The following is a 26046-nucleotide window of genomic DNA, read 5'->3' as shown; positions in this document are numbered from 1 at the left end:
GACGCTTCTAAAAGCAACGCAGTTTAACCCAAGACTATGCACGCAGATATCCATGCCGGTGCGCGTCTGTGCAGCACGCGCACGTCGTGCAGCCTTTTGCGCACAAGTACTTGGTTACACAAGTTTGTATAGGTAATTATGTTGTAAATGCAATTGTCAAGCAGTTTGTGATGCATTTTGGAAACAGGAGATGAGCGCCTGATCTAATGCGCCACCTGGCCCGTTCTCGAAGACTTGCTTTTAGTCATTATTTGGGTAGCACACATATTCTGAATGCCTTCAGCAGAAGTCAGATTAGCCATTTTAATCTAGATTAATCTAGATTAATTCCAAGATTTAATCTAGATTAATCTAGATTAAAAAAATTAATCTATGCCCACCCCTAATATATATATATATACATTTATGTAATTGCGGAACATATAATGAAGTAAATTACATTAGAATTAAACACACATTTTCATAATTATTTCATAATTATCACACAAGTATTACACTGAGTAAAAAAAAAAAAAAAAAAAAAAATATATATATATATATATATATATATATATATATATATATATATATATATATATATATATTTTTTTTTTTTACTCAAAGTGTAATACTTGTGTGATAATTATTTGTGAGATATTATTTTATTTAATATAATTTCATATGTGTTATATGAAATTATAATTAATAAAATAATAGAAAACTTTAAATAAAAAATAAATTATATCTATAAATGAAATAATTTAAATTGTAGCGTAACTGTTAATTTTATGTAAAATTATATATATTTTTTATTATATATATATAATTGTGTTTTATTTAATTCCATATTTTAACTTTAGTGTAATACTTGAGTGATAATTATGAAACAATTATGAAAATGTGTGCTTAATTCTAATGTAATTTACTTCATTGTAAATAAATAATTATATATAATTAAATAAAAATAATATATTTTATTTTTACATTATATGTTTGCAAATTTAACATGCTTAATACAGGCCGTGTTATGTATATATGTGTCTATTTATTTATTTGTTTATTTATTTTTCCATTAATTATTTTAATTGTTATTTATTTCTCTTTTATTATTATTTTTTATTTATTTATTTGTTACATTTTATTTTATAATTAATATATGATGCTATAATAAAATAATAGAGGACTTAAAATGAAAAATAAAGGATTTCGATAAATTAACACATTAGTTTTAAGTTGTAGCTTAAGTATTAATTTAATGTATATTGTCTTTATTATTTTAAAAATAAGTATTTTTTTAAATAAAAAAACATTATAAATTATATTTTATATAACAAATTTAAATTTTTAACTTGTTTATTACAGGTAATGTTATGTTTATTTATTCCATTTAATGTTATAGGTAATATATGATACTATATTAATATAATAAAATAATAGAAATAGTTGATAAAATATTTTTAAGTTCGAGGGCAAGTATTAATTTAATTTTAATGTATATATAGAAATAAATAACAGTAAAAAAATGTAATAAAAAATTGATTTTACACCTACTGATGCCATGAAGTGAAACTATGATCATGAACTCAGAGCGGCCTAATAGCCCAGGTCCTGATGAATGTGAATAGTGCGTTTACATTTCAGTAGCAGCATGTGACAGCAGGAGCATAACAGCTATTCTCATGCGCAGCAGGCTTGTAGTCTAACGTGCGTTTGCCTCACGACCCCCGAGCCAGACGTTCCCACCGTTCACCTCAAAGATGCTAAAGGGCTGAAATCTGGGATATTGTGGGTGGTAACTTTAAGACCTGTCTAGACCTCATGTGTGATCCCCTCGGGGCTCTGAATAGAAACCAGTCCAGCTGAAACGGGTGCCAACCTGGCTTTCGTTAATGAAAGTGCTGATGTGTTTGGAGCCAAGGTGATTGTGGTGAAAGGCCAGGCAATGAAAAACGCATGAGAGAAAATGGTTTACCCAGCTGGACCACAATTACAGATCCTATTAAATGTATCAAATCTTAGGCGTTCAAACCGAATCCATCTCTGGGACAGCTTCTGTTGTTCTCTTTAATTGCTTTTACTCTGCGTCTCAACAGCAAATCTCTCTTCATGGGTGGTGGCGGGTGTGATTGACAGTCATAATTGCACAGATTACTGCTGACAGACACTGAGTTGTGTGCTGGAGACTATGATTAAAAGGCATTGCTTATTTTGAGATCTTCTTAAATGAACGAAATAAGCCTCAAGGGGGTCAGTTTTAGTGATGGACTGATGTATTTGCCATTTTGACTTTAATGGCATCTGGTATTAACCATTTTGAAATGCACTAATAGCTTTGTCAATGGATGAATATCTTTCTGGAGTCTGAGTAAATACGTTTAGTTAAATAAATGTTCTTTACTGTTGCTTTCAGCAATTTTGGCTAAATCTAATTTGCTGTTATAAGTTGTGTATTATCCATCATGCTCTGTAGAGATAGACATCCACTAATATGCATCATCATTCAGCCAGTAGTGCTGTTGTTTTTAGTTTAAATTTCTGTAATTATGTTAGTTTCAACAAATGCAATTGCTTTACAGCCAAGAATTTAACTTGTTGGCACAGTTATACATTGAAAACATGGTGTAAGATTTACTTACTTTACATTTTCTTTCAGAAATGGTTCATTTCACAAATAATTATAATGAAAAAACATTAAAAGGCATTTTTTTTGGTTGTAAATACATTTTTTGTTGTTACTGTGGCATGTTTGACAAGAAAATACTAGTAGAAATTTCACATTTAATTCAGTGTGTTACTTACCTTAACTTTTAAATTATTAGGGAATTTTAAGAGCAATTTCTGAGTGAAAATCCTTACACCAACTTTTCAGTTTAAGCATGTAAAAAATCCTATATAGAGACTATATAAAGACATTTTTGTAGGATTTGCTTTAAAACAATTTTCATTTAGAAATTTTAAGTTCCATAAATAATTGCAAAGGGGAAAATAAGTAAAAAGTTCAAAGTTGTAAATAAATGTATTTTAATATTGTAACTTTCAGATTAAAAATTAAATTAATTTAATTTTGTTATTTGCTTTTTTTGTAATTATTTGTAAAATTCTAATAGCAATTTCTAAGTGAAAAGTATTTTAAAGTAACTCCTTCACAACTTTTTTTAGTTTAAGCTAGAAACATCCTATATAGGGACTAGACTTAGTTTTAACAACTGCAGTTGTTTTACAGCTATGCATTTGAACTATACTCAGTTACTGTCACGGTTATACACTGAAAGACATTTTTGTAGGATTTACTTTAAAACCATTTTCATTTAGAAATTAATCATTTCATATATAATTGCAAAAGGGAAAATACGTTAAATGTTGTAAATAGATTAATTGAATTTTGTTATTTGCTATTTTTTGTAATTATTTGTGAAATTTAATAGCAAATTCTAAGTGAAAATAGTTTTTAAGTAAATCCAAAACCATCTTTTTCGGGTTGAGCATGTACAAATCCTATACAGGGACTGGTTAAGCTCAGCGATTGTCTTAGTTTCAACAACTGCAATTGTTTTACAGATGTGCATTTGAGCTATATTTAGTTACTGCCACAGTTATACACTGAAAGACATTTTTTGTAGGCTTTACTTTAAAACAATTTTCGTTCAGAATCTGTACATTTCATAAATTGCAAAGGTTACTTTTGACCTAACTTGTCAATCAAAAAGGATAATCACGTACCATATTGAAATAAATATACGAATAGTAAGAAAATATATTCCTTTCATTGTAATTAACAGCAATAAATGCATTCAACTTTACACTACGTCAGAAGAAATAACTTAAATTTGTTTGAAAGACAAAAAGCCTTCCAAAGACATAGTAATATATAATTAAATAACCAACTGTGTGATAATTCAAATAAAAATGTTCAAAAGTATTCATCAGTAGTTGATGTAATATTGAAACACTTCTTAAACCTGAAATGATTTTTGTAAATCAGTGGTCAAATGATTTTTATATCAACCAGCTCAACATAAACACAAAATTATTGAGTGAGGCCAGAAAAATAAAAACTTGAATATTTCTGTGGAGTTTAGTAGTTTGAGCCCTACAAATTGTCAGTCACATGGATGAATTTTCCTCATCGTCTTTTTTTAGGTTGAAACGTTAAATCAAGAGCATGCAGTGGTTTCTGAGGCTCTGCTGCAGCTGTTGAGCGTCTCTGTAATAAATGTGTCTGGATAAAGACCAGCGGCAAACCCCAATCTGCCACCACACTCCTTTATTCCACTTCATCAAATATGTCCCTTCTTTTCTCAATGTCATTTATAGATCCACTTTTGGTATGTTCACCGGGGTTCATTAGTTCACAGCCATTGTGCTTCAGATTTGTAACGTGAAGCCGTTTAGGCCCCGCGTGATGAGATTCAGTCTCTGTCTAGGCCTTGCGCTCAGATAAGCTCTTTTTCATTTCGGTGTGTAGAAAGCGTGAGGATTGGGATTTCATCGGTGAGGATTTCGAGCTGGAAAGACAGAGAGGATTAAAACAAGAATCCCTCGAGGAAATGCGGATAAAATGCGTCGCCGCAACAACTGGACGGAGAAATGAAAGGAGGGAGGCTGGGCTGCCGTTTGCGCGCTTGTTCTCGCTGGTCTTGGCATCTGATGGAGCACAATTACACGCTAGATTAAGGGGCTTGTAGAGATACGGAGGATTGCGTCCCTCCCTCGGGAGGCTGAATTCAGGATCTCTAGCGGACTGCAGGAGAGCGATCGGCCTGTCTGTTTGTGCCATGTGGCGCTGGCGCTCTCCCCTGAGACTGCGGCGCTGGCACTGATGCTGTTGGTGCCTTTGGAGTCCAGGTTTGTGAGATCAGACACAGGCTGGTGGCCTAGCAACTGTTTGTTTGGGTTTTCAGTCGTGGCAGTGGAGGGGCTTTTTCACGTTCGATTGTTTTGGGTTTCTTGATGCACTTGAATACTCTTATTATATGAAAAAATATATATATTCTCTGTATGTATTATATATCCTTTGCTTATACACATTACAGTTCAAAAATTCTTAACAAATTTGAAACTTTATATTCAGAATTATAAAAAAAAATCACATATATAATTTTTCAGGGTTGATGGCGTTACCGATTATTACCGATAACCAATATTTTGAACCTTAAATCTTAAAATTAAGAATAACAAGGGCTCTGACAAAAATTTCTTTAAATGGTTTTAAATGATTTTATTGGCAAATAAGTTTTGAAGATGATACCGATAACCATAAAAATGCTAAATATCGGTGCCGATAATCGGTCAGCCCCTAATATGATGTTTGTAAATAATATTTTATTTTAGACAGACAAGAAAAGTAGAGTGTCTGGAGTCTATATGGAAGCTTAAAATAATAATAATAATAATCATAAAAAGGTAATTGCAACTTTTCATGGTGGTGGACGAGAAGATACCCCCTCACAATGTAGAGCATTTTTCATCTCACATTTTTTTCTTTTATAATTATGTAAGTTTATATCTTGCCGTTCTGAGAGAAAAAAAGTCAGAGGTGTGAGTAATAATTTTGACGTTAAATTTTGTTTTTACGCCAGACAAATATATTTGTTCAAAATATCAGTTATCTTACTACTTGATTTCTAATAATCGGTATCGGCGTCGGCCCTAAAAAAGACATATTGGTCGACCCCTACATCATATATGTTAGTTGTTGGATTCGTTTTTGTTTTGAATTATTTTATCAACAAATCGGTTTTGAAAATGACCGATACCGTTAACCATAAACATGCTTAATATCGGCTCTGATAATCGGTCAGGCCGATAATCAGTCAGGCCGATAATCGGTTGACCTAATATGATGTCTGTAAATAATATAATTTTATTTTAGACAGACAAGAAAAGTAAAGTGTCTGAAGTCTATATGGAAGCTTGTTTCCATCATGGTATTAAAAAAAATAATAATAATGAAAAGGTAATTCCAACTTTTTATCTTACATTTCTGATTTTTTTTCCTTGCAATTCTAAGTTTGTATCTTACAGTTCTGAGAAAAAAAGTCAGATGTGACAGAGATTTAAATGCAAAATTGTAAAGATCCTGTTGCAACCATCAAAAGTTATGTCAAAAAAAGTAAACAAAGAATTCACAAATATGATGTAGACTGATAACCGATATTTTGAACCGATATATATGTCTGGTGTAGTGTTAATTTCGTCAGACGAGACGAGACGAAATATGTTCGTCAACAACCTTTTTTTTCATGACTAAGACGAGACGATGACAAGACTGCACCACTGTCCAAAAACGCTGACTAAGACTAAATTAACATGCCTTACAGACGAAAATGTTTAGCATAAAATAAAAACTAAGATAAAATCTCTCTTCATTTTCGTCTACAATCGTCTCTGCTTTTTCATCAGCTGTTACGGTTTTAAAATATTCAAACTGGCTGGCGCTGAGCCAGAGACGGACGAGCTCTGCGCTTGTCATATAATCACAACTATGCAGTGTTTTTAACCACATAACGCTTATTTTAGGTTTCAGACATTTAAACACACATAAGTACTAGTAAAAGGAGACATTTAGAGTTTGTAAAATACACACATAGGTCTATGGAAGCAGCAAATAACAATCTATTCAAATATAATTTGCCGATGTGTTTTATTCATATCACATACACATAGGCTAAGTAACTAAAAAGTTCACTCTATTCCTCTTCTAGTTCACCAGCCACTTACTTGCATGTATTTCGGGAGAAACGGATGAATGTATATGTGCTGTAAATACGGCTGACAGGACTCTCTGAACAGCAGCGCGAACAAACATGGCCGCGCCCATCTCACGTTACAGATTATGATCCAGATCATTTATATAGGGTTTTAAACGACGAAACATACTAATTCACACATATTTGTGAATCGGAATATTAGATAGTTCATGGCATGGTAAGCAAGTGTGTGAGTATTCTGGATAAAAAAGGAAAAGCAAAATAAAAGCGATCTATCTGTCATACAGTGTTATTGTGTCTGTGTTGTGTCACGTGACAAGCTTGATGCGTCGCCATGGAAACAATAAGGACGAACGTTCTAAAATAACGGTCGCTTAAAAAAAACTCACTCTCAGGGGTCTGCTAGAATATTTTAAACTCACCACTGAAAGGGTTAATCATTTGTGAATGTGTCTCCTAAATCAGAAATTGAAAACCAGACACGTTTAACATTTGCATTTAACAAAAATCATTCAACAAGTGTATTTTGTCAGGTAATTATGACATTTAACCAATGTTTGAGATATGTGAAACACTTTTTTTACTGAAATGTGTATCAGTAAAAATCTCAGTAATAATGTGTTATTTTAAAAAAAGACTACAATTTTTTGACTAAACCTAGACTAAAATATATTGAGTTCTTTTTTGACTAAAACTAGACTAAAATTAAAAGACTTTTAGTCGACTAAAACTTGACTAAGATACCTTGAGTTTTCTTTTGACTAAAACTAGACTAAAATGACGAGACTTTTAGTCGACTAAAACTTGACTAACAAAAAAAGATATGTGAATGACTAAATATGACTAAAACTAACAAGGACATTTGGCACAAGACTAAGACTAAGACTAAATTAAAAATAGGTGACGAAATTAACACTAGTCTGGTGTAAACATTTAAAATAATGTCAAAATTAGGAATAACAAGGGCTCTGACAAAAACTTTTTTTAATTGTTTTAAAATTATTTTATTGGCAAATTGGTTTTGGCAATGACCAATACCGATAACCATAAAAATGCTTAATATCGGCGCTGATAATCAACCCCTAATATAATGTCAGTAAATAATATAATTATATAAAATTTTAGACAGACAAGAAGATTAAAGTGTCTGGTGTCTGGCGACAAGTAAAGTGTCCGAAGTCTAAATAGAAGCTTGTTTCCGCCATGCTAATACAAAATAAAAAAATAAAAAAATAAATTAAAGAAAATTGCAACTTTTTATCTTACATAAAAAAAGTCAGAAGTGTGAGATATACACAAAATTGTGAAGACTCTGTTGCAACCATCAAAAGTTATGCCAAAAAAGTAAACAAACAATTCACATATGTAATGTAGGGGTCGACCATATGTGTTTTTCAGAGCCGATGCCTATACCGATTATTATAAATCATGTAGACCAATAACCAATATTTTGAACCAATAAATATATATATGTAAAAATGAAAATTAATGTCAAAATTAATAACACAGGCTCTGACAAAAGCTTTCTTTAAATGCTTTTAAATTATTTATCGGCAAATTAGTTTTGAAAAGGACTGATAATCGGCCAATTATCGGTTGACCCCTAATATGATGTCAGTAAATAATATACATTTATTTTAGACAGACAAGAAAATTAAGGTGTCTGGAGTCTATATGGAAGCTTGCTTACACCATGGTATTATAAAAAATAAATACAATAAAAAGCAATTGCTACTTTTTAATCTCACATTTCAGTTTTTTTTTCTTAAAATTCTGAGTTAATATCTCACAGTTCAGAATTGTGAGAAGTCGTCTGAATTGTGAGAGGAAAAACATTGCAATTGCCTCTTTTTTATTATTCCATGGTGTAAATGGGCTTCCATAAGGTTTTAAATTTTTTTAACATTAAAATATTTTATTAAATGAACATCTTTTGTCTGAAGGGTCAGAAGTTATATAACACATACAATTCATAGCAATCAATTCACATTCATTATTTGTGCATACTCCTCTTGTAAAGTGATCATAGCAATATATAATACAGCTGCATTCATTACTTTATACTTTCAGTTCAATAAGTTTCTTATTAAAGTGTGATTATTCAGCTATAGTTTTAACCTCCACTGAAGCAGCACATGTTGATGTTACTACCTATTACTTTTCTCAGCGCTGATCAGGATGGACCAGTCACAGTCGTTTGTGATTCCCAGATAAGGATTTATTCATCATTTCACACAGTAGAGAGTAAAAGACATCTGCCTGCCTCTCCATGTATTCCCTGACATCTGGTAGCTGGCTCTTGTGAGAGCACGCTTTGAATCCATTTGGAGATCTCACTCTCTTACAGTCTGATTTATTAATGCCACGCTGTATGGCGTCACCAGTCGCTGTCAGCTCCTTCTCTTTCATCCACACTCTTTTATCTCTATGTGAACGTGTGTGTCTGCGTTCGGAAGGGATGTTAGGGTTAGCGAGAGGATCTATAGGTCTTGGCATTAGGAGCCAGAACCATCTTCTGAGCTTGTCTGGACTTGTCAGAGAGAATTTACACCTATGTTTTGGACACAGCCTCATATGAAGTCAATTTACTAAAATGACTCTCCTAATGCATATATCATATAATATTATATCTTTTAGAAAACAAGAAAATGAACTATTTTCCAGTGTATTAATAAGTCAATGCAAATTGCCATTTGAATTCTGTTTTTTCAATTGAAACGGTTATTCCGCATGAAAATATATTTCGAATTTTTTTACATTTTGATTTAAAATTTTGATTTCTTCATGACATAATGCAGGTTTTGCTGTGCAGACATTGCAGTAAGAAGATGTTTTCTTTCCCATTTGGTTTGTTTTGCCTCGGTTTGTTAATGGAACCAAAAGTCATGAAAACCATCCGGTTTAAATCATCCAATTTAAAAAACGGTCCAGTTAATGCAACAGAATTTACGATATAATCAAACTGTTCTTGTCGCAGCTGTTTTCTTTGGAGCTTCATCGGCGTGGGTTCACTTTGCCTCTCATGGCCTGTGGTTGTCTGTGGATGTGCTTTGAGCAGTAAAACCCTGTCATTTCGGCTCTGTCAGCTGTTTTTAGTTCTGTTTTTAGACAGGAGTTCAGTGAAGTTTGTATGCAGACCTAGAGAGCTGCCCAGATACTGATCTTCATATAAGAAAGGGTTCGAAATGGTAACAACCCTGCTGAAAAAAACAACTAATACCAGCCTAGGCTGATTGGCTGGTATTAGCTGGTTTAAGCTGGAAGTAGCTGGTTTAAGCTGGTTTCCCAGCCTGACCAGCTAAGACCAGCCTGACCAGCCTGGCCAGGCTGGAAAAGTGGCCAAAACCCCTCTAAAACCAGCCTGCCTTCCAGCTATAACCAGCTAAAACCAGGCTGGTTGACCAGCTAAAACCAGCCAACCAGCCTAGGCTGGTTTTAGCTGTTTTTTTTCACCGGGGAATATAGATTCACAAAATCGTTTACAGTGACAGTGATTTGTAAAAATGTGAAAAAAGTCTTTTGTTTTTCAGTGGAAATAAGAAAACTGAATTGAGATGATTGTCAGAGACTGTTGGCGATCGAACAAAGTTGAGCACAGTTGAACTTTTATGCAAATGTGGCTTGATATGTACCACATGCTATACATTTGGGTCATTTGGGTCAATACTGTTCCCAGATGTCGCTGTGCAGCATTTTGCATCTTTTTTATTCATTTTTATTGTATTTATTTATTTATTGGCAAAATTACTGTTACTTTAAATACTGTTGTTTATTGACTACATTGTTTTTTCTTTAATTTGATTCACTACCAGTCAAAAGTTTTTGAACAGTAAGATATTTTATGTTTTTGTCTCTAATTCTCACTAAGCCTGCATTTATTTGATCCAAAGTACAGCAAAAACAGTAAAACATATATTATAAATATTTTTACAATTTAAACTAAAAGCTTTCTATTTGAATATTTTTAAATGTAATTCATTCTCGTGATTTCAAAGCTGAATTTTAGCATTGCTACTCCAGTCACATGATCCTCCAGAAATCATTTGAATATTTTGATTTGCTGCTCAAAAAAATATATATACATATATTATTATGTTGAAGCTCAGGTTCTTTTTTCAGGTTTTATTGATGAATAGAAAGATCAGAACAGCTTTGATCTGAAATAGAAATCTTTTGTAACATTATTAATGTCTTGATCATCACTTTTGATCAATTTAAATCATTCTTGCTAAATAAAGGTATTAATTTCTATGATTTTTTTCTTATACTGACTCCAAGCTTTTGAATTGTATAGTGTATAATGTTAGAAAAGCTTTTTTTATTTCAGAAAAATGCTGATCTTCGAGTCTTTATTCATCAGAGAATCCTGAAGACTGGAGACACTGAAGACTGGAGCAATGTTGCTGAAAATTCAGCTTTGATCACAGGAATAAATTACATTTTAAAATATATTCAATTAGAAAATAGTTATTTTAAATACTAAAAATATTTCAGTTTTTCTGTACTTTGAATCAAATAAATGCAGGCTTGGTGAGCAGAAGAGACTTCTTTAAAAAACATAAAAAATCTTACTGTTCAAAAACTTTTGACTGGTAGTGTACATATCTTTTTTTGTACATCATTCACTTTAATTTATTAAAAATAATAGTGACACTTCTGATTATTATTAAATGTTGAAAACAGTTGTGCTGCTTCATATTTCTGTGGAAACTGTGATGCATTGTTTACCCAGATTTTTTGATGAATAGAAAGTTCAAAAGAACAGCATTTTTTGTAAACATTACAAATATCTTTACAGTCACTGAAATTATTAATTTCCTTTAAAAAATCTTACTGCCCACAAACTTTTGAACTTTAAAGCATCAAACTTCTGTACTACTTTAGTTTAATTTGTCACATTGCACAACATTTTAAGTGTGAACAGACCAAATATTTCCAAGTCTTTGGAAACTGTGTTAGAACAAGTTGTTAGTAAACTCATAACTTGGCAAACAGCCGTTTCAGAGTTGCTTAATAGTGTTACATGTGTGACACCAATAAATAAAGGATCAGCATACTCTGACACAACCCAGCAGCAGCAGACTGTTAGTCTAAAGAATAATTGGCTTGATTGTGCAGTGCAGGAAACTGCAGGTCTCTGCCCCACTGCCCTACTGCCTGAGGCTGGGTTATAAGGGGCTGGACGCCTGTTTGATCCAGCACTCTCTCTCACACGCACACTCCTCTTTACTCACCGCCTCCTGGAATACACCGTAAATCCAGCAAACATGCTAATGTTCATAGGCTTTTAAAAACACTAGCCTCGGGTCTCTCGCTCTCTCTCTCTCTCACACACACACTGCCACGGCGCTGATCATATAGAAGCAAATAGCCTGTGTTACGAGTCTCGTAAACTTCTTTTTTTTTCTTTTCAACCTCATTAAGTAAAAGAATGTGTGCTACTTTCCAGGTGTTGGCTAGCTAAACAATGTGTAGCTTTTCTTGCCCTAACAAGATGTAATGCACCGACGTATTTGGATAACTGCGTTTATGACTAAGATAAAGTTTTTTAGACGTGATAGCATTGTAATACCTTGGTTGTTTGGACACGTACCACGGTGAGTCTTTGAATTACCTTGGATAAGACGCACATTGTTGATGCTTTAAAACTGATAGCTTGGTATTTGCCAAACAATTAAATTATTCTAGGGTATTTGGAGGGGGCTTTCTGCACTTGCTATACTATATACTTCAGTGCGGTAAAAGTACTACAATTTATTATAAAGCAAGACGTCTTGAAAAACTAGGGAGGTAAAAAGGCAGCTGTAGCCAATGATTGATCCTCTGCTGCCATCTTCTGGTTATATTGGTAATCTCATGTGATTTTCATCTTAAAAACGCATTGTTTTCCATGAGAAGACTTTTTTTCATGCCTTTATGAATGTAAAGTAAATCTTTGAAGTGAACTTTATTGCACAGCTGTAGAGTTGAAAAATAATAAAGGCTTTAAAATATTACAATATTTTAAAAATGTGTTCATGACTATGAAGGCAACTTACTGATTATCAAGAATATGATTAAGATGTCCTTGAAGAGAAGTATCACTAGCTAGCTAACCTTAGCCTAAATACGTTATGATAGTGTTTGGCTGTCAGCATTTAAATGTACAACTATGCAGGTACTCAGGGTGTGATTTGTGAAAAAACCAGAGGGGGGGATGCTTTTGAAAACTTTTTTTCTCTCATTACATAGGCAGAAGTTAACCAAACTGTTAGTGTAATCTGTTAACAACGTGCATTATATACCAGTCTTTTTAGGCAAGAACCGGATAATGAGTGTCAGGTCATAAAATGTTTTTAATACGACAACGAAAGCTGTATTGTGTGATCACAGTTTAATAAAAACATCGTAAGTTAGGCCTATTAATAGTAATGACTTAATTTCAAATGAGTGAGCAAAGTATCAACGGAGCTTTTTGGAAACTCCGAATCAGTAAACCACTGCGTTGCAAAAAGATTCATTGTTTTGAAGCGCTCCAATCGAATCGCGAATCATTTGATTCTGAACGTTAAACTTCAAAGCGCATATGGCCAATCATTGGATTTAGATCAGGACGTAGCAGCGGCTTCGTGGGACGTTTTATCCCCACCGTGGATAAAAATAATTCAGCAGAAGCAGGGATGCATAGACCAGAGGGGGGAAATCCCCCCCCCCGGCAAATCGCACCCTGCAGGTAGTCTTCTGGGATTACCAGGCTCAGCATTTAAATTACATGTTAAATAATATCAAACTGAATGTTCATGCCACTATCATTATTTATGATGTTGCAATTATTATTTTTCTCAGTTTCTGATAAGAACAAGGCAGTGGAGGAGTCTCAAGAGTATCCAACTATATATAGCACATAGGGTTGGGTTGATAGACGATGCCATCGTCCATCGCAGATGGCCGATGGACATCACGATGCTGAGCTGGCATCGCGATCCTCCGCCCCGCCCCGCCGCAGCAGCAACCCGCTTGGGAAAAACACACACGTAATCACACAATATATTATAGCCAAATGAAATGCATGCTTTCAATTTCCGCATCTTTATTTATTTTATTATTATTATGAGGAAATAATAACAAGGAAGTTGTTAGTGATCACAATACAAATTACAGTGAACTAAAAACGAATTACACGAACTGGTTCGTTTACATTAATAAATGAGGCATACAAAAACAGCAGAAAAAAATCTAAATAATTTGAATTAAATTAGATTAAATAAACTACACCAAATAGATTACTGGCTAAAACCAGCTACTTCCAGCTTAAACCAGCTAAGACCAGCCAACCAACCAAGGCTGGTTTTAACTGTTTTTTTGTCGTTGTTTTTTTTCACCAGAGATGCACATGTGTGTATGTTCAAGATATCTTTTATCAAGCAGTTCTGGAACAGAGTAGATCTTGAGCAGTTCTGGAAAAGCATTCAATGTTTCTTAAGGCTTCACATGTTTTTCTCTGTCTTTATAACTGGCAGATATACTGTCACCTTTATCTTGCTCGCTGGGGATTTTAAAGCCATGTTCTCTGTAAAACCGCTTTAAAGAATATTTATTGTGGGGGAAAATACTATTAAAATACATCTGAACCAGATTACTAAATTAAACTTTCTCTTCCACAGTTGAAGTCAAAAGTTTACATACACCTTACAGAATCTGCAAAATGTTAATCGTTTACCAAAATAAGAGGGATCATGCAAAATGCATGTTATTTTTTATTTATTACTGACCTGAATAAAATATTTCACATAAAAGATGTTTACACGTAGTCGACAAGAGAAAATAATAGTTGAATTTATAAAAATTACCTGGTTCAAAAGTTTGAAAGTTGATTCTTAAAACTTTATTGTTACCTAAATGAGCCACAGCTGTGTTTTATTGTTTGTTTGTTTAGTGATAGTTTGCCCTGAACAGTTAAACTGCCCGATCTTCTTCAGAAAAATCCTTCAGGTCCCACAAATTCTTTGGTTTTTCAGCATTTTTGTGTATTTGAACCCTTTCCAACAATGACTGTATGCTTTTGAGATAAATCTTTTCACACAGAGGACAACTGAGGGACTCATATGCACCTATTACAGAAGGTACAAACACTCACTGATGCTTCAGATGAAAACATGACGCATTAAGAGACGGGGGTGAAAACTTTTGAACCAAACAAAAATGTGTACATTTCTGTTTTCCCTTTTTTCATTTAACACTGCCCTTTAGAAGCTAGAGAAGGTACATGTTTTCCAGAAGACAAAATAAGTTAGATTTACCCTGATTTTTGGCATTTAATTCATCGTGTTTTTCTTTCTGAAGCATCAATGAGCGTTTGAACCTTCTGTGATAGTTGCATATGAGCCCCTCAGTGAGTGTACAAATCACTTATTTTTATCCTTCATTAGTTTTGTAGTGCCAACTAATTCTCATGTGTTACAGCATTAGTTCACAGATTTGTTTTTTCTTGAGAAAATTTGGCATGAACTGTACTTGATATATATCCAAAAAGAATCAAAATCGAATCAAAGCACAAGCTTGCAAATCAGAATTTAATCAAATTGTGAAATCTGTGTAAAACCCAGCCCCAATATATAAAATGTCTATAATGAGCACTCACTCGCTATATTGTTTTCTCACAAACATATGTGTGTTTGAAAGCATTTAAAAAGTGGACTTCAGGGAAGAATAAATGCCTCAAATGTGAAGAATATGCTTCCATTTAATTATAATTCATTTATTCATTGTTGCACACTCTTGTTAATCAGCAGCCCTTAAATCTGAAGACACAGTTGATTCTCTCAATCCCAATCAAAGTGGCAGCGCTTCTAAAGATGCAATTAGAGTCCCTGACGAGCTAATTAAACTCTGCGAACGCATCCATTCCCATGTAGGTCAGCAGCGTCCTGTTGTGTAGATCATTAGAGGCGTGCAGTCGTCGTCTTCATCGCTCACTTAGCTTCTGAACGCTAATCAGCTTCTCTCTTTTGATGGATGATTTATTTACCATGGCACGAGGGATGACCCCGGCTATAAATGGCATCATAGATGCTCATTAAAAAATGATGAGGTGTCTATCAGCTCGCTGGACTCTGAAAACTTGTTAGGGGGTTGTTTTTAATTAACTGTTTGAAGATACTGGTAAATGTGCTTCCTCTTTAAAAAATAATGTGAGTGATGTGAAAGGGCTTATAGTTATTTGAAGTAAATTATTGATTCATACTAAAGCAAGCATCAAAGCTGCATTTATTAAAACAGTAAAACAGTAATATTGTGAAATGTTAGTACGACTTAAAATAACTGTTTGAAATGCTATTTAAACTTACAGTTATTATTGTTCTTCTGAGACTAAAATTTCTGACTGCTCCTAGAGCTTTAACTCTACAAACTCCAAACCCAGACTATATCTTCAGACTGATCTGACTACAGTTACTATATATTTTCGAACTGATCGGACTTACGGTTTTCCTAAAAATGACGATTAAAACTGGAGAAAATCCCATAGACTTACATTGACAGAATGTTCAAATGAGCCAACACTATTCAAACTCCAACTGTCAAAACTCCCAGAATCCCTTGACACTCAATAAAGTATCTATCTATCTCTCTATCTATCTCTCTATCTATCTCTCTATCTATCTATGTCTCTATCTATGTCTCTATCTATGTCTCTATCTATGTCTCTATCTATGTCTCTATGTCTCTATGTCTCTATCTATCTATCTATCTATCTATCTATCTATCTATCTATCTATCTATCTATCTATCTATCTATCTATCTATCTATCTATCTATCTATCTATCTATCTATCTATCTATCTATCTATCTATCTATCTCTCTATCTATGTCTCTATCTATCTATGTCTCTATCTATCTGTGTCTCTATCTATCTGTGTCTCTATCTGTGTCTCTATCTATCTATGTCTCTATCTGTGTCTCTATCTATCTATGTCTCTATCTATCTATGTCTCTATCTATCTGTGTCTCTATCTATCTGTCTCTATCTATCTGTGTCTCTATCTATCTGTGTCTCTATCTATCTATGTCTCTATCTATCTATGTCTCTATCTATCTATGTCTCTATCTATCTGTGTCTCTATCTATCTGTGTCTCTATCTGTGTCTCTATCTATCTATGTCTCTATCTGTGTCTCTATCTATCTATGTCTCTATCTATCTATGTCTCTATCTATCTGTGTCTCTATCTATCTGTCTCTATCTATCTGTGTCTCTATCTATCTATGTCTCTATCTATCTGTGTCTCTATCTATCTATGTCTCTATCTATCTATCTATCTATCTATCTATCTATCTATCTATCTATCTATCTATCTATCTATCTATCTATCTATCTATCTATCTATCTATCTATCTATCTATCTATCTATCTATCTATCATGCTAGCAACATTCTAATTATGCTAACAACATGCTAGTAACAAGCTAATCATGTTAGAAACATGCTAACATGCATACTGAAACAGGCTAACAATATGTTAATTAGGCTATAAACGTGTTAACATGTTATTCATGCTAGCTAGCGACATTCTAATCATGCTAGCTACACGTTAGTAACATGCTAATCCTTTTAGAAACATGCTAATCATGTTAGAAACATGTTAGCTACATGTTAATAATGCTAGAAACATGCTAGCAACACTTTGATCATGTTAGAAACATACCAAAAACATGCTAGTAACATGCTAACAACAGGCTACTAATGTTAACATTATGCTAGTAACATTCTAATCATGCTAGCAACATGCTAGTAACAGGCTCATCATGTTAGAAGCATGCTAACGACATGTTAATCATGCTAGCAACATGCTTATCATGCTGAAACAGGCTAACAATATGTTAATCAGGCTAGAAACGTGTTAACGTTATTCATGCTAGTAACTTGCTAATAATGCTAGTAATGTTAACATCATGCTAGCGACATTCTAATCATGCTAGCTACACGTTAGTGACATGCTAATCCTTTAATCATGTTAGAAAAATGTTAGCTACATGTAAATAATGCTAACAACATGCTAGCAACACGTTATTGACATGTTTGAACATTCTAAGACTGTATTGCCTTCAAAACATTCAAGCTTTAAAACTACTTAAACTTAAATCTTTTTTGGACCAAAAACAAACAATTTCTAAGACTTTTACACTTTTTCACATGTTCTGATCAGGCTTTTTCAAGCCAATCTAAAGTCTGTCATGACAAACTTTTTTATCCAGTTTATTGTGATGCAAAGCTGAATTTTCAGCATCATTGCTCCAGTCTACAGTGTCACATGATCCTTCAGAAATCATTCTGATATGCTGATTTGCTGCTCAAGAAATGTTTATAATTATTATAAATGTTGAAAACAGTTTTTTGTAGAAAAGACATTCTGGTTTTGTTTTTAACAGCTAAAACCAGCCTAGGCTGGTTGGCTGGTCTTAGCTGGTTTAAGCTGGAAGTATCTGGTTTAAGCTGGTTTCCCAGCCTGACCAGCTAAGACCAGCCTGGCCAGGCTGGAAAAGTGGCCAAAACCCCTCTAAAACCAGCCTGCCGCCCAGCTATGACCAGCTAAAACCAGCCAACCAGCCTAGGCTGGTTTTAGCTGTTTTTTTCACCAGGGTGTTTGAAAAATGCATTGCATGAGAAATTAAAAGCATTCTTCTTTATCTTTATTTCAGTTGCTTATCTTGGAGACATTGCGCTGGATGAAGAAGATATGCGCATGTTTAAAGTGGATCGCATTGTGAATTTAGCAGAGAGAACCGTCACAATTCTGAATCACACAGATGCGGGTAAGTGTGCATGTATGCGTGAGTATATGGGCCTGCTTTATATAAACTTTGTGTCAGGCTTAATTTGGCAGAGTCAGAGACTCAGGAAGAGAACTTGAAGCCATACGCTATTAAACCAACAGAGAAAAGCCTGTCAAGAAACAGTTCCCACATTCCCAAACACAACAACACTTTGCAATTGGGATCTCACATAATGATAGCAAATGTTCTCATAATTAGCCTTTAGTTTTATGACATTTTCACCCCAGAAAGAAAGAGCGTTTGCAGACAAGGGAAAAAAACATGAGATGATAAGGGAACAAGGGACAGAATTCAACGTCAGATTAGACAAGTACAGTACAGTCTGTGTGTGTGGGAGTTAGCATTCAAAATAATAGAAAAAAAACATGCTGGGCTGTAAATGTCGGAACAGATATAGTGGTTACAGTTGAGCTCAGTAGACAATTTAAAGTCACATATCTATGAATGGCGCATGCATTGGCCATACAAATGTATATGTACAGTGCCTTGCAAAAGTATTCATACCCCTTCAGTTTTGTCACGTTTTGTTGCAGCATTATGTTAAACTACTTTAAACTAGGTTTTCCCCACATCAATCTACACTCCATACACCATAATAATGACAAAGCAAAAGCCAGATTTGCAAATTGTACAAATGTATTAAAAATAAAACACTGAAATAAGTCCATTGCATAAGTATTCATACCCTTAACTCAGTACATAGTTGAAGCACTTTTACAGCCTCAAGTCTTTTTGGGTATGATGTGACAAGCTTTGCACATCTGCATTTGGCAATTATCTGCCATTCTTTGCCTCACCTTTTCACCTCTCAAGCTCTGTCAGCTTGGATGGGGGCTGGCAGACATTTTCTAGAGTCCTAGTTGTTCCAATCGTCTTCCATTATGGATAATGCTTCTGTCAACCTTCAATGCAGCAGATTTTTTTCTGAACTCTTCCCTAGATCATTGCCTTAACGCAAGTCTGTCACTGAGCTCTACAGGCAGTTATCTTGACCTCAGGACTTGGTTTTTGCTCTGATATGCATTTTCAGCTGTTAGGCCGTGTTCACACTTGGCGTCTTTTTTTTTAACTGCCAGCGTCTGTTTTACATTATAACCCTATGGAGTAAACCGTGTTTTCAAAAAAGTCCTGAGCGTTTTTTTAAACGCCACCGCCGGCGTCTTTTTCTGCAGCTCAGAGCGTCTTTTCAAGTTGAAAAAAGTTTAACTTTTCTGAAGAAAACGCCCAACGTCAAGCGCTTTTTTGACAGCTGACCAATGACAAGCGAGTAGCTAGACCTGCCGTTTCCATAACCAGAAAAAATGGGAAAGGTGCTGTTATATAGACTTTTATTTTATTGTTGTGAACTGGATTCACCTCCCCTTTAACTTCAAAAACCGACGTGCAGCATTGCTAGCTTCTTGAGCCGCACATCGATCGACATGTACAGTAGAGCCGTTGAGCTTCGGGCGTCCCTTTTTCGAGTCCCAACTCACAGACCTTTCCCAATCCCGTCCCCCCCCTCTCTCTCTCCCACTTAGCTTCCTGTCTAAACACTGTCCTATCAAATAAAAGGCAAAAATGTCAAAAAAGGACAGAGCCAGCTTCCTCTTTTATCGACATTTCTGCTCCACACATAGGCTACTGTGGCTGCTGTTGTTATAGCAACAAAAAGACGCCCTCTGCTGCAACGCTTGCAGATTTTTTTGTAACTAAAAAAGCGCGCCTGTCAACTTTTTCTTGTCAAAAAGACTCCAAGTGTGAACACGGCCTTAGACCTTTTCTGAGAGGTGTGTGCCTTTCTAAATCATACTCATTCAAATTAATTTGTCACAGTTTAACTCCACTCGAAGTGTAGTAACATCTAGAAGCAATATGAATGCTCCTGAGCTAAATTTCGAGTGTCCCAGAAAAGGGTATGAATACTTAGCAACGGGATCTTTTCAGTTTTTTATTTTTAATAAATTTGCACAAATGTTAAAAACCTATTTTTTGCTTTGCCGTTATGGAGTAGGGAGTGTAGATTGATGTGAGAAAAAAGTAATTTAAAGTAGTTTAACATAAGGCATCATCATAACAAAATGAGAAAAAAATGAAGGGGTATGAATGATAAAGGCACTGTATGTACAATTTTGCAAAAGTGGGTTTGCTAGGATAACATATTTGTTTAAAATTTAATGTAAAATGGTTAATTTCTCTGAAACGTGTAATGATGATGGTTTCTTAATTAACCATCCTGTTGAAAATGGTAGGTTCACTTTCCAATGAGACGAATACAAACAATACTGCGTCCAGTCAGGGATCCCTTCGCAGGAAGAGGGCAGCGACGTCCAGACCTGAGAGGGTGTGGCCCGAGGGCGTCATTCCTTACGTCATCAGTGGGAATTTTAGCGGTAAGTCATGTACACATGCACAGCCTTTTGTGTGTACATTTTCAGATTTTTAGGGGGAAGCGTTATGATTGAAATGCTTATGAATATGATTGATAATATCTGTTTGATTATTGCATGATTACAGTACTGTAGGTAAAGCATCCCTGTCATCCAAGATGTTCCTGTCTTTCTTTCTTCAGTCGAAAAGAAATTAGGGTTTTTGAGGAAAACATTCCAGAATTTTTCTCCATATAGTGGACTTCAATGGGGATAAATGGGACGAAGGTCCAAATTGCAGTTTTAGTGCTTCTAAGGGCTCTACACGATCCTAGCCGAGGATTAAGTGTCTTATCTAGCGAAATGATTGGTCATTTTCTAAAACAAAATTCAATTTGTATACTTTTTAACCACAAATGCTTGTGGTTGCACTAACTTAACCTCACTCACTACGTCCAAATCGGATTCAGAACAATGATCAAAACGTAGACGGAATAAATCGCTTTCATCAACACCCCCTAAGCTTGCACAGTCCTACACCACTTTCTGGATTGATGTTTCATTTGATAACAGTAAGCAGTTCTGATTAATATGCTATTTAAAGTTTGATGATTGCTTTATTTTTACATATGCATCTGCTTACACATGTACTTACTTGTTTTACACTGATTCTTCAAATGTGTTTGATCCAGACTTTCAGTATTCTTTCAGAAGATGTTTAATATAGTGAGGAAAAAATTGATCTCCTGCTGATTTTGTATGTTTGCCCACTGACAAAGAAATTATCAGTCTATAATTTTAATGGTAGGTTTATTTAAACAGTCAGAGAACAAAATAATCCAGAAAAATACATTTCAAAAAAGTTATAAATTGATTTGCATTTTAATTAGTGAAATAAGCATTTGATCCCCGATCAGTCAGCAAGAAATAAAGATAAACTCTCTTAAAGGGAGTGCTCCTAATCTCAGCTTGTTACCTGTATAAAAGACAACTGTCCACAGAAGCAATCAATCACTTTGGCCAAGACTAAAGAGCTGTCCAAGGATGTCAGGGACAAGGTTGTAGACCTACACAAGGCTGGAATGAGCTACAAGACCATCGCCAAGCAGCTTGATGAGAAGGTGACAACAGTTGGTGCGATTATTCGCAAATTGAAGAAACGCATAATAACTGTCAATCTCCCTCAGTCTGGGGCTTCATGCAAGATCTCACCTCGTGGAGTTTCAATGATCATGAGAACGTTGAGGAATCAGCAAAAGAACTACACAGAAGGATCTTGTCAATGATCTCAAGGCAGCTGGGACCATAGTCACCAAAAAAACAATTGGTAACACACTACGCAGTAAAGGACCGAAATTCTGCATCGCCCGCAAGGTCCCCCTGATCAAGAAAGCACATGTCCAGATCCGTCTGAAGTTTGCCAATGAACATCTGATGATTAAGAGGAGAACTGGGTGAAAGTGTTGTGGTCAGATGAGACTAAATTCAAGCTCTTTGGCACCAACTCAACTCGCCGTGTTTGAAGGAGGAGGAATGCTGACAATGACCCCAAGAACACCATCCGCACCGTCAAACACAGAGGTGAAAACATTATGCTCCTTTCTGCTAAGGGGACAGGACAACTGCATCGCATCAAAGAGACAATGGACAGAGCTATCAAATCAAATCAAATTCAAATGTTGGGTGAGAACCTCCTTCCCTCAGCCAGGGCATTGAAAATGGGTTGTGGATGAGTATTCCAGCTTGACAATGACCCAAAACACAAGAAGAAGCGCATTAAGGTCCTGCAGTGGCCTAGCCAGTCTCCAGACCTTAAAAAATCTGTGGAGGGAATTGAAGGTTCGATTTGCCAAATGTCAGCCTCGAAACATTAAAGATCTGCAAAGAGGAGTTGGACAAAATCCCTCCTGAGATGTGTGCAAACCTGTTGGCCAACTACTTACAAACCTTGACCTCTGTGTTTGCCAACAAGTGATTTGCCACCAAATAGTCATGTTTTTACTTATTTCATTTTTTAAAATGCATTTTCTGGATTTTTTGTTGTCATCCTGTCTCTCATTGTTCAAATAAACCTACCATTAAAATTATAGTCTGATAATTTCTTTGTCAGAGGGCAAACGTACAAAATCAGCAGGGGATCAAATAATTTTTTTCCTCACTGTAGCACCTCCTACAGTATAACAGTGAAAACATGGAAAGCCAGATAATTCTGTCAATGCAGGGATTTAAAAAAATACTGGTACTGTGATCTATAGGTGCAGTTGCATTTACAGTTGGGCAAAATCCAGTAATTTTAATATTTGGCCACGTAAATGGGATTTCCACACGAGATGAGGATTTCCCTACAAATTGCGCAATGAATGCAAGCATGTAATGCGAATTTACACAATGACCAATGGATAGCTGATTATTTGGAAGTACCTTCAGTTTGAACTGTGCGTCATACATCTCTACGCTATTGACAATAGACAATGCTCATTTTTGTCTGTGAAAGTTCTCTAAAATTATACAGATGTCATCTGAATTTTAAAAGTATGGATCACTTTGCTCACTGTTCGTCTTGTGTGTGTGTGTGTGTGTGATGTACAGGTAGCCAGAGAGCCATATTCAGACAGGCCATGAGACACTGGGAAAAACACACATGTGTGACGTTCATCGAGAGAACAACAGAAGAGAGCTACATCGTCTTCACCTACCGGCCGTGTGGGTAAGTTAGCAGATATCTGTGGGCTTCACAGGGGTGTGTGTGTGTGTGTCCGTGTTTCGTGTCAATGTGAGAGAGAGTTTCCACAGCAGGAGGACGAAACCTTTGACTCTTCCAGGAAGGAATCAGCCTTGCTTCTCCCGCTCATGTGGAGCGTGTGCTTTTCACTCTTTTCTTTCGCTCTCTCCTCTTTCTTTTCAGTCTCTTCCTGATTTATCGCTCAAGTGGTTTTCCATCCGAGCCGTTCTTCTGTTCCTGCTTATCTGCTCTTTGTGCCAACAGACGGATTTGTGTGTTTATGTGTGTGTGGGCTCTCGTGTCTTGACCTAGCGATCACTCTATGCTTCGCTGAGGAAATACCAGCCGTTCGTGTCACACTGTTCGCCGCGGGACTGTCACCTGAACATGTGTGTGTTTCATCCGTACACAATGGCTCCCCGTAGATGCTTCAGTGGCGTGGCAGAAGTTCAGAGCCCAGCTTGACGGTCACATCCGTTGGAGACAAATCAGTCCACGGGAAGCCGTGTTGGCATGTCGGTTTTTCTCTTAAGCTGCTTCTGTTTGCTGGAAAACAGGATTTATTTTGCTCTTTCAAACGCGTGCTTGATGAACGTTCACAACTCAAGGCTCCTCCACAGACCACACAGAACATCTGCAAAGATGTGTTGTTTGGAAATGCACTGCATATTCACTGTTCAGCATCTCAGCGTGTAATCATATAGTTGAGGTCAAAAGTTTACACCCTCTTTTAGAATCTAAAAAATATTATTTATTTTACCAACATAGGGGGATCACACAAAATGCATGGTGTTGTTTATTTGGCACTGACCTAAATAAGATACTATTACAGAAGGTCCAAACGCTCACTGATGCTTCAGAAGGAAAAGCAATGCATTAAGAGCCGGGGGGTGAAAACTTTTAAACAGAATGTCTACATTTTTCTTATTTTGCCTAAATATATATATTTTTTTCATTTAGTACTGCCCTTCAGAGGCTACAGAAGATGCATGTTTCCCAGAGGACAAAATAAATTAAATTTATCCTGATCTTCAAATTCAAAAAATTTTCACCCCTCAGCTCTCAATGCATCGTGTTTCCTTCTGGAGCATCAGAGAGCGTTTGAACCTTCTGCAATAGTTGCATATGAGTCCCTCAGTTGTCCTCAGTGTGAAAAGATGGATCTCAAAATCATACAGTCATTATTGGAAAGGGTTCAAATGCACAAAAATGCTGAAAAACCAAAGAATTTGTGAAACCTGAAAGATTTTTCTAAAGAACAGCAGTCAGTTTAACTGTTCAGGACAAACAAGGGACTCATGAACAACTATCACTAAACACAAAAACAGCTGTGGATCATTCAGGTAACAACACAGTATTAAGAATCAAGTGTATGTAAACTTTTGAACAGGGTCATTTTTATAAATTCAAATAATATTTTCTCTTGTGGACTACATGTAATAGTCTTTTATGTAAAATATCTTATTCAGGTCAGTATTAAATAACAATAACATGCATTTTGAATAATGGTAAAAATAACATTTTGCAGATTTTGAAAGGAGGGGTCTAAACTTTTGGCCTCAACTGTATGAGCTATGTTGGTCATTTATATGGTTGTTTACATATAAAATCTTAATAGGAAAACAACCTGTTAATTTCTGAGGTGCAGAGAGAGGATGGTGGTGGGTCATGAAAAACAAAACATCTTTGGTGCAAGAAACTTTGATAACAGTGTAATCGTCTGAAGATAAAAAAGAGTAGAATTTGACTCCTTTAATAACATCAATTAATATATAGTTTGAAGGGTAAAAATTTCACAATCTGTTACCTTAAAAGTAGATCCATTACTTAATTTAACATTGTTATTATGGAATGGTAGGATGCCCATTTTTTGGGGACTTTTGGAAGATGGCCTGGTGTCAAGAAGGGCAGCAAAGAAGCCACTTCTCTCCAAAAAAAAAACATCAGGGACAGATTGATCTTCTGCAGAAAGTATGGCGAATGGACTGCTGAGGACTGGGGCAAAGTCATATTCTCAGATGAAGCCTCTTTCCGATTGTTTGGGGCATCTGGAAAAAGGCTTGTCCGGAGAAGAAAAGGTGAGCGCTACCATCAGTCCTGTGTCATGCCAACAGTAAAGCATCCTGAGACCATTCATGTGTGGGGTTGCTTCTCATCCAAGGGAGTGGGCTCACTCACAATTTTGCCCAAAAACACAGCCATGAATAAAGAAGGGTACCAAAACACCCTCCAACAGCAACTTCTTCCAACAATCCAACAACAGTTTGGTGAAAATCAATGCATTTTCCAGCACGATGGAGCACCGTGCCATAAGGCAAAAGTGATAACTAAGTGGCTCGGGGACCAAAACGTTGACATTTTGGATCCATGGCCTGAAAACTCCCCAGATCTTAATCCCATTGAGAACTTGTGGTCAATCCTCAAGAGGCGGGTGGACAAACAAAAACCCACTAATTCTGACAAACTCCAAGAAGTGAT

The 26046-nt window shown here is 35.5% G+C and overlaps 1 protein-coding gene across 1 annotated transcript in view; it reads left to right on the top strand.

Annotated features, from left to right (window-relative positions):
• bmp1a (bone morphogenetic protein 1a) overlaps nucleotides 1-26046 on the top strand; it is a 113593-nt gene that overhangs the window by 18502 nt on the left and 69045 nt on the right. The window contains exons 2-4 of the mRNA XM_073818690.1: nucleotides 18364-18477; nucleotides 20730-20870; nucleotides 23436-23553. Coding sequence (XP_073674791.1) covers nucleotides 18364-18477; nucleotides 20730-20870; nucleotides 23436-23553 — 373 coding nt within the window. The remainder of the gene's footprint in view (nucleotides 1-18363; nucleotides 18478-20729; nucleotides 20871-23435; nucleotides 23554-26046) is intronic.

The sequence above is a fragment of the Garra rufa genome, chromosome 15 (assembly GCF_049309525.1).
Source record: "Garra rufa chromosome 15, GarRuf1.0, whole genome shotgun sequence".
NCBI lineage: Eukaryota > Metazoa > Chordata > Actinopteri > Cypriniformes > Cyprinidae > Garra > Garra rufa.
This window is presented reverse-complemented; position numbering and strand designations above follow the sequence as displayed.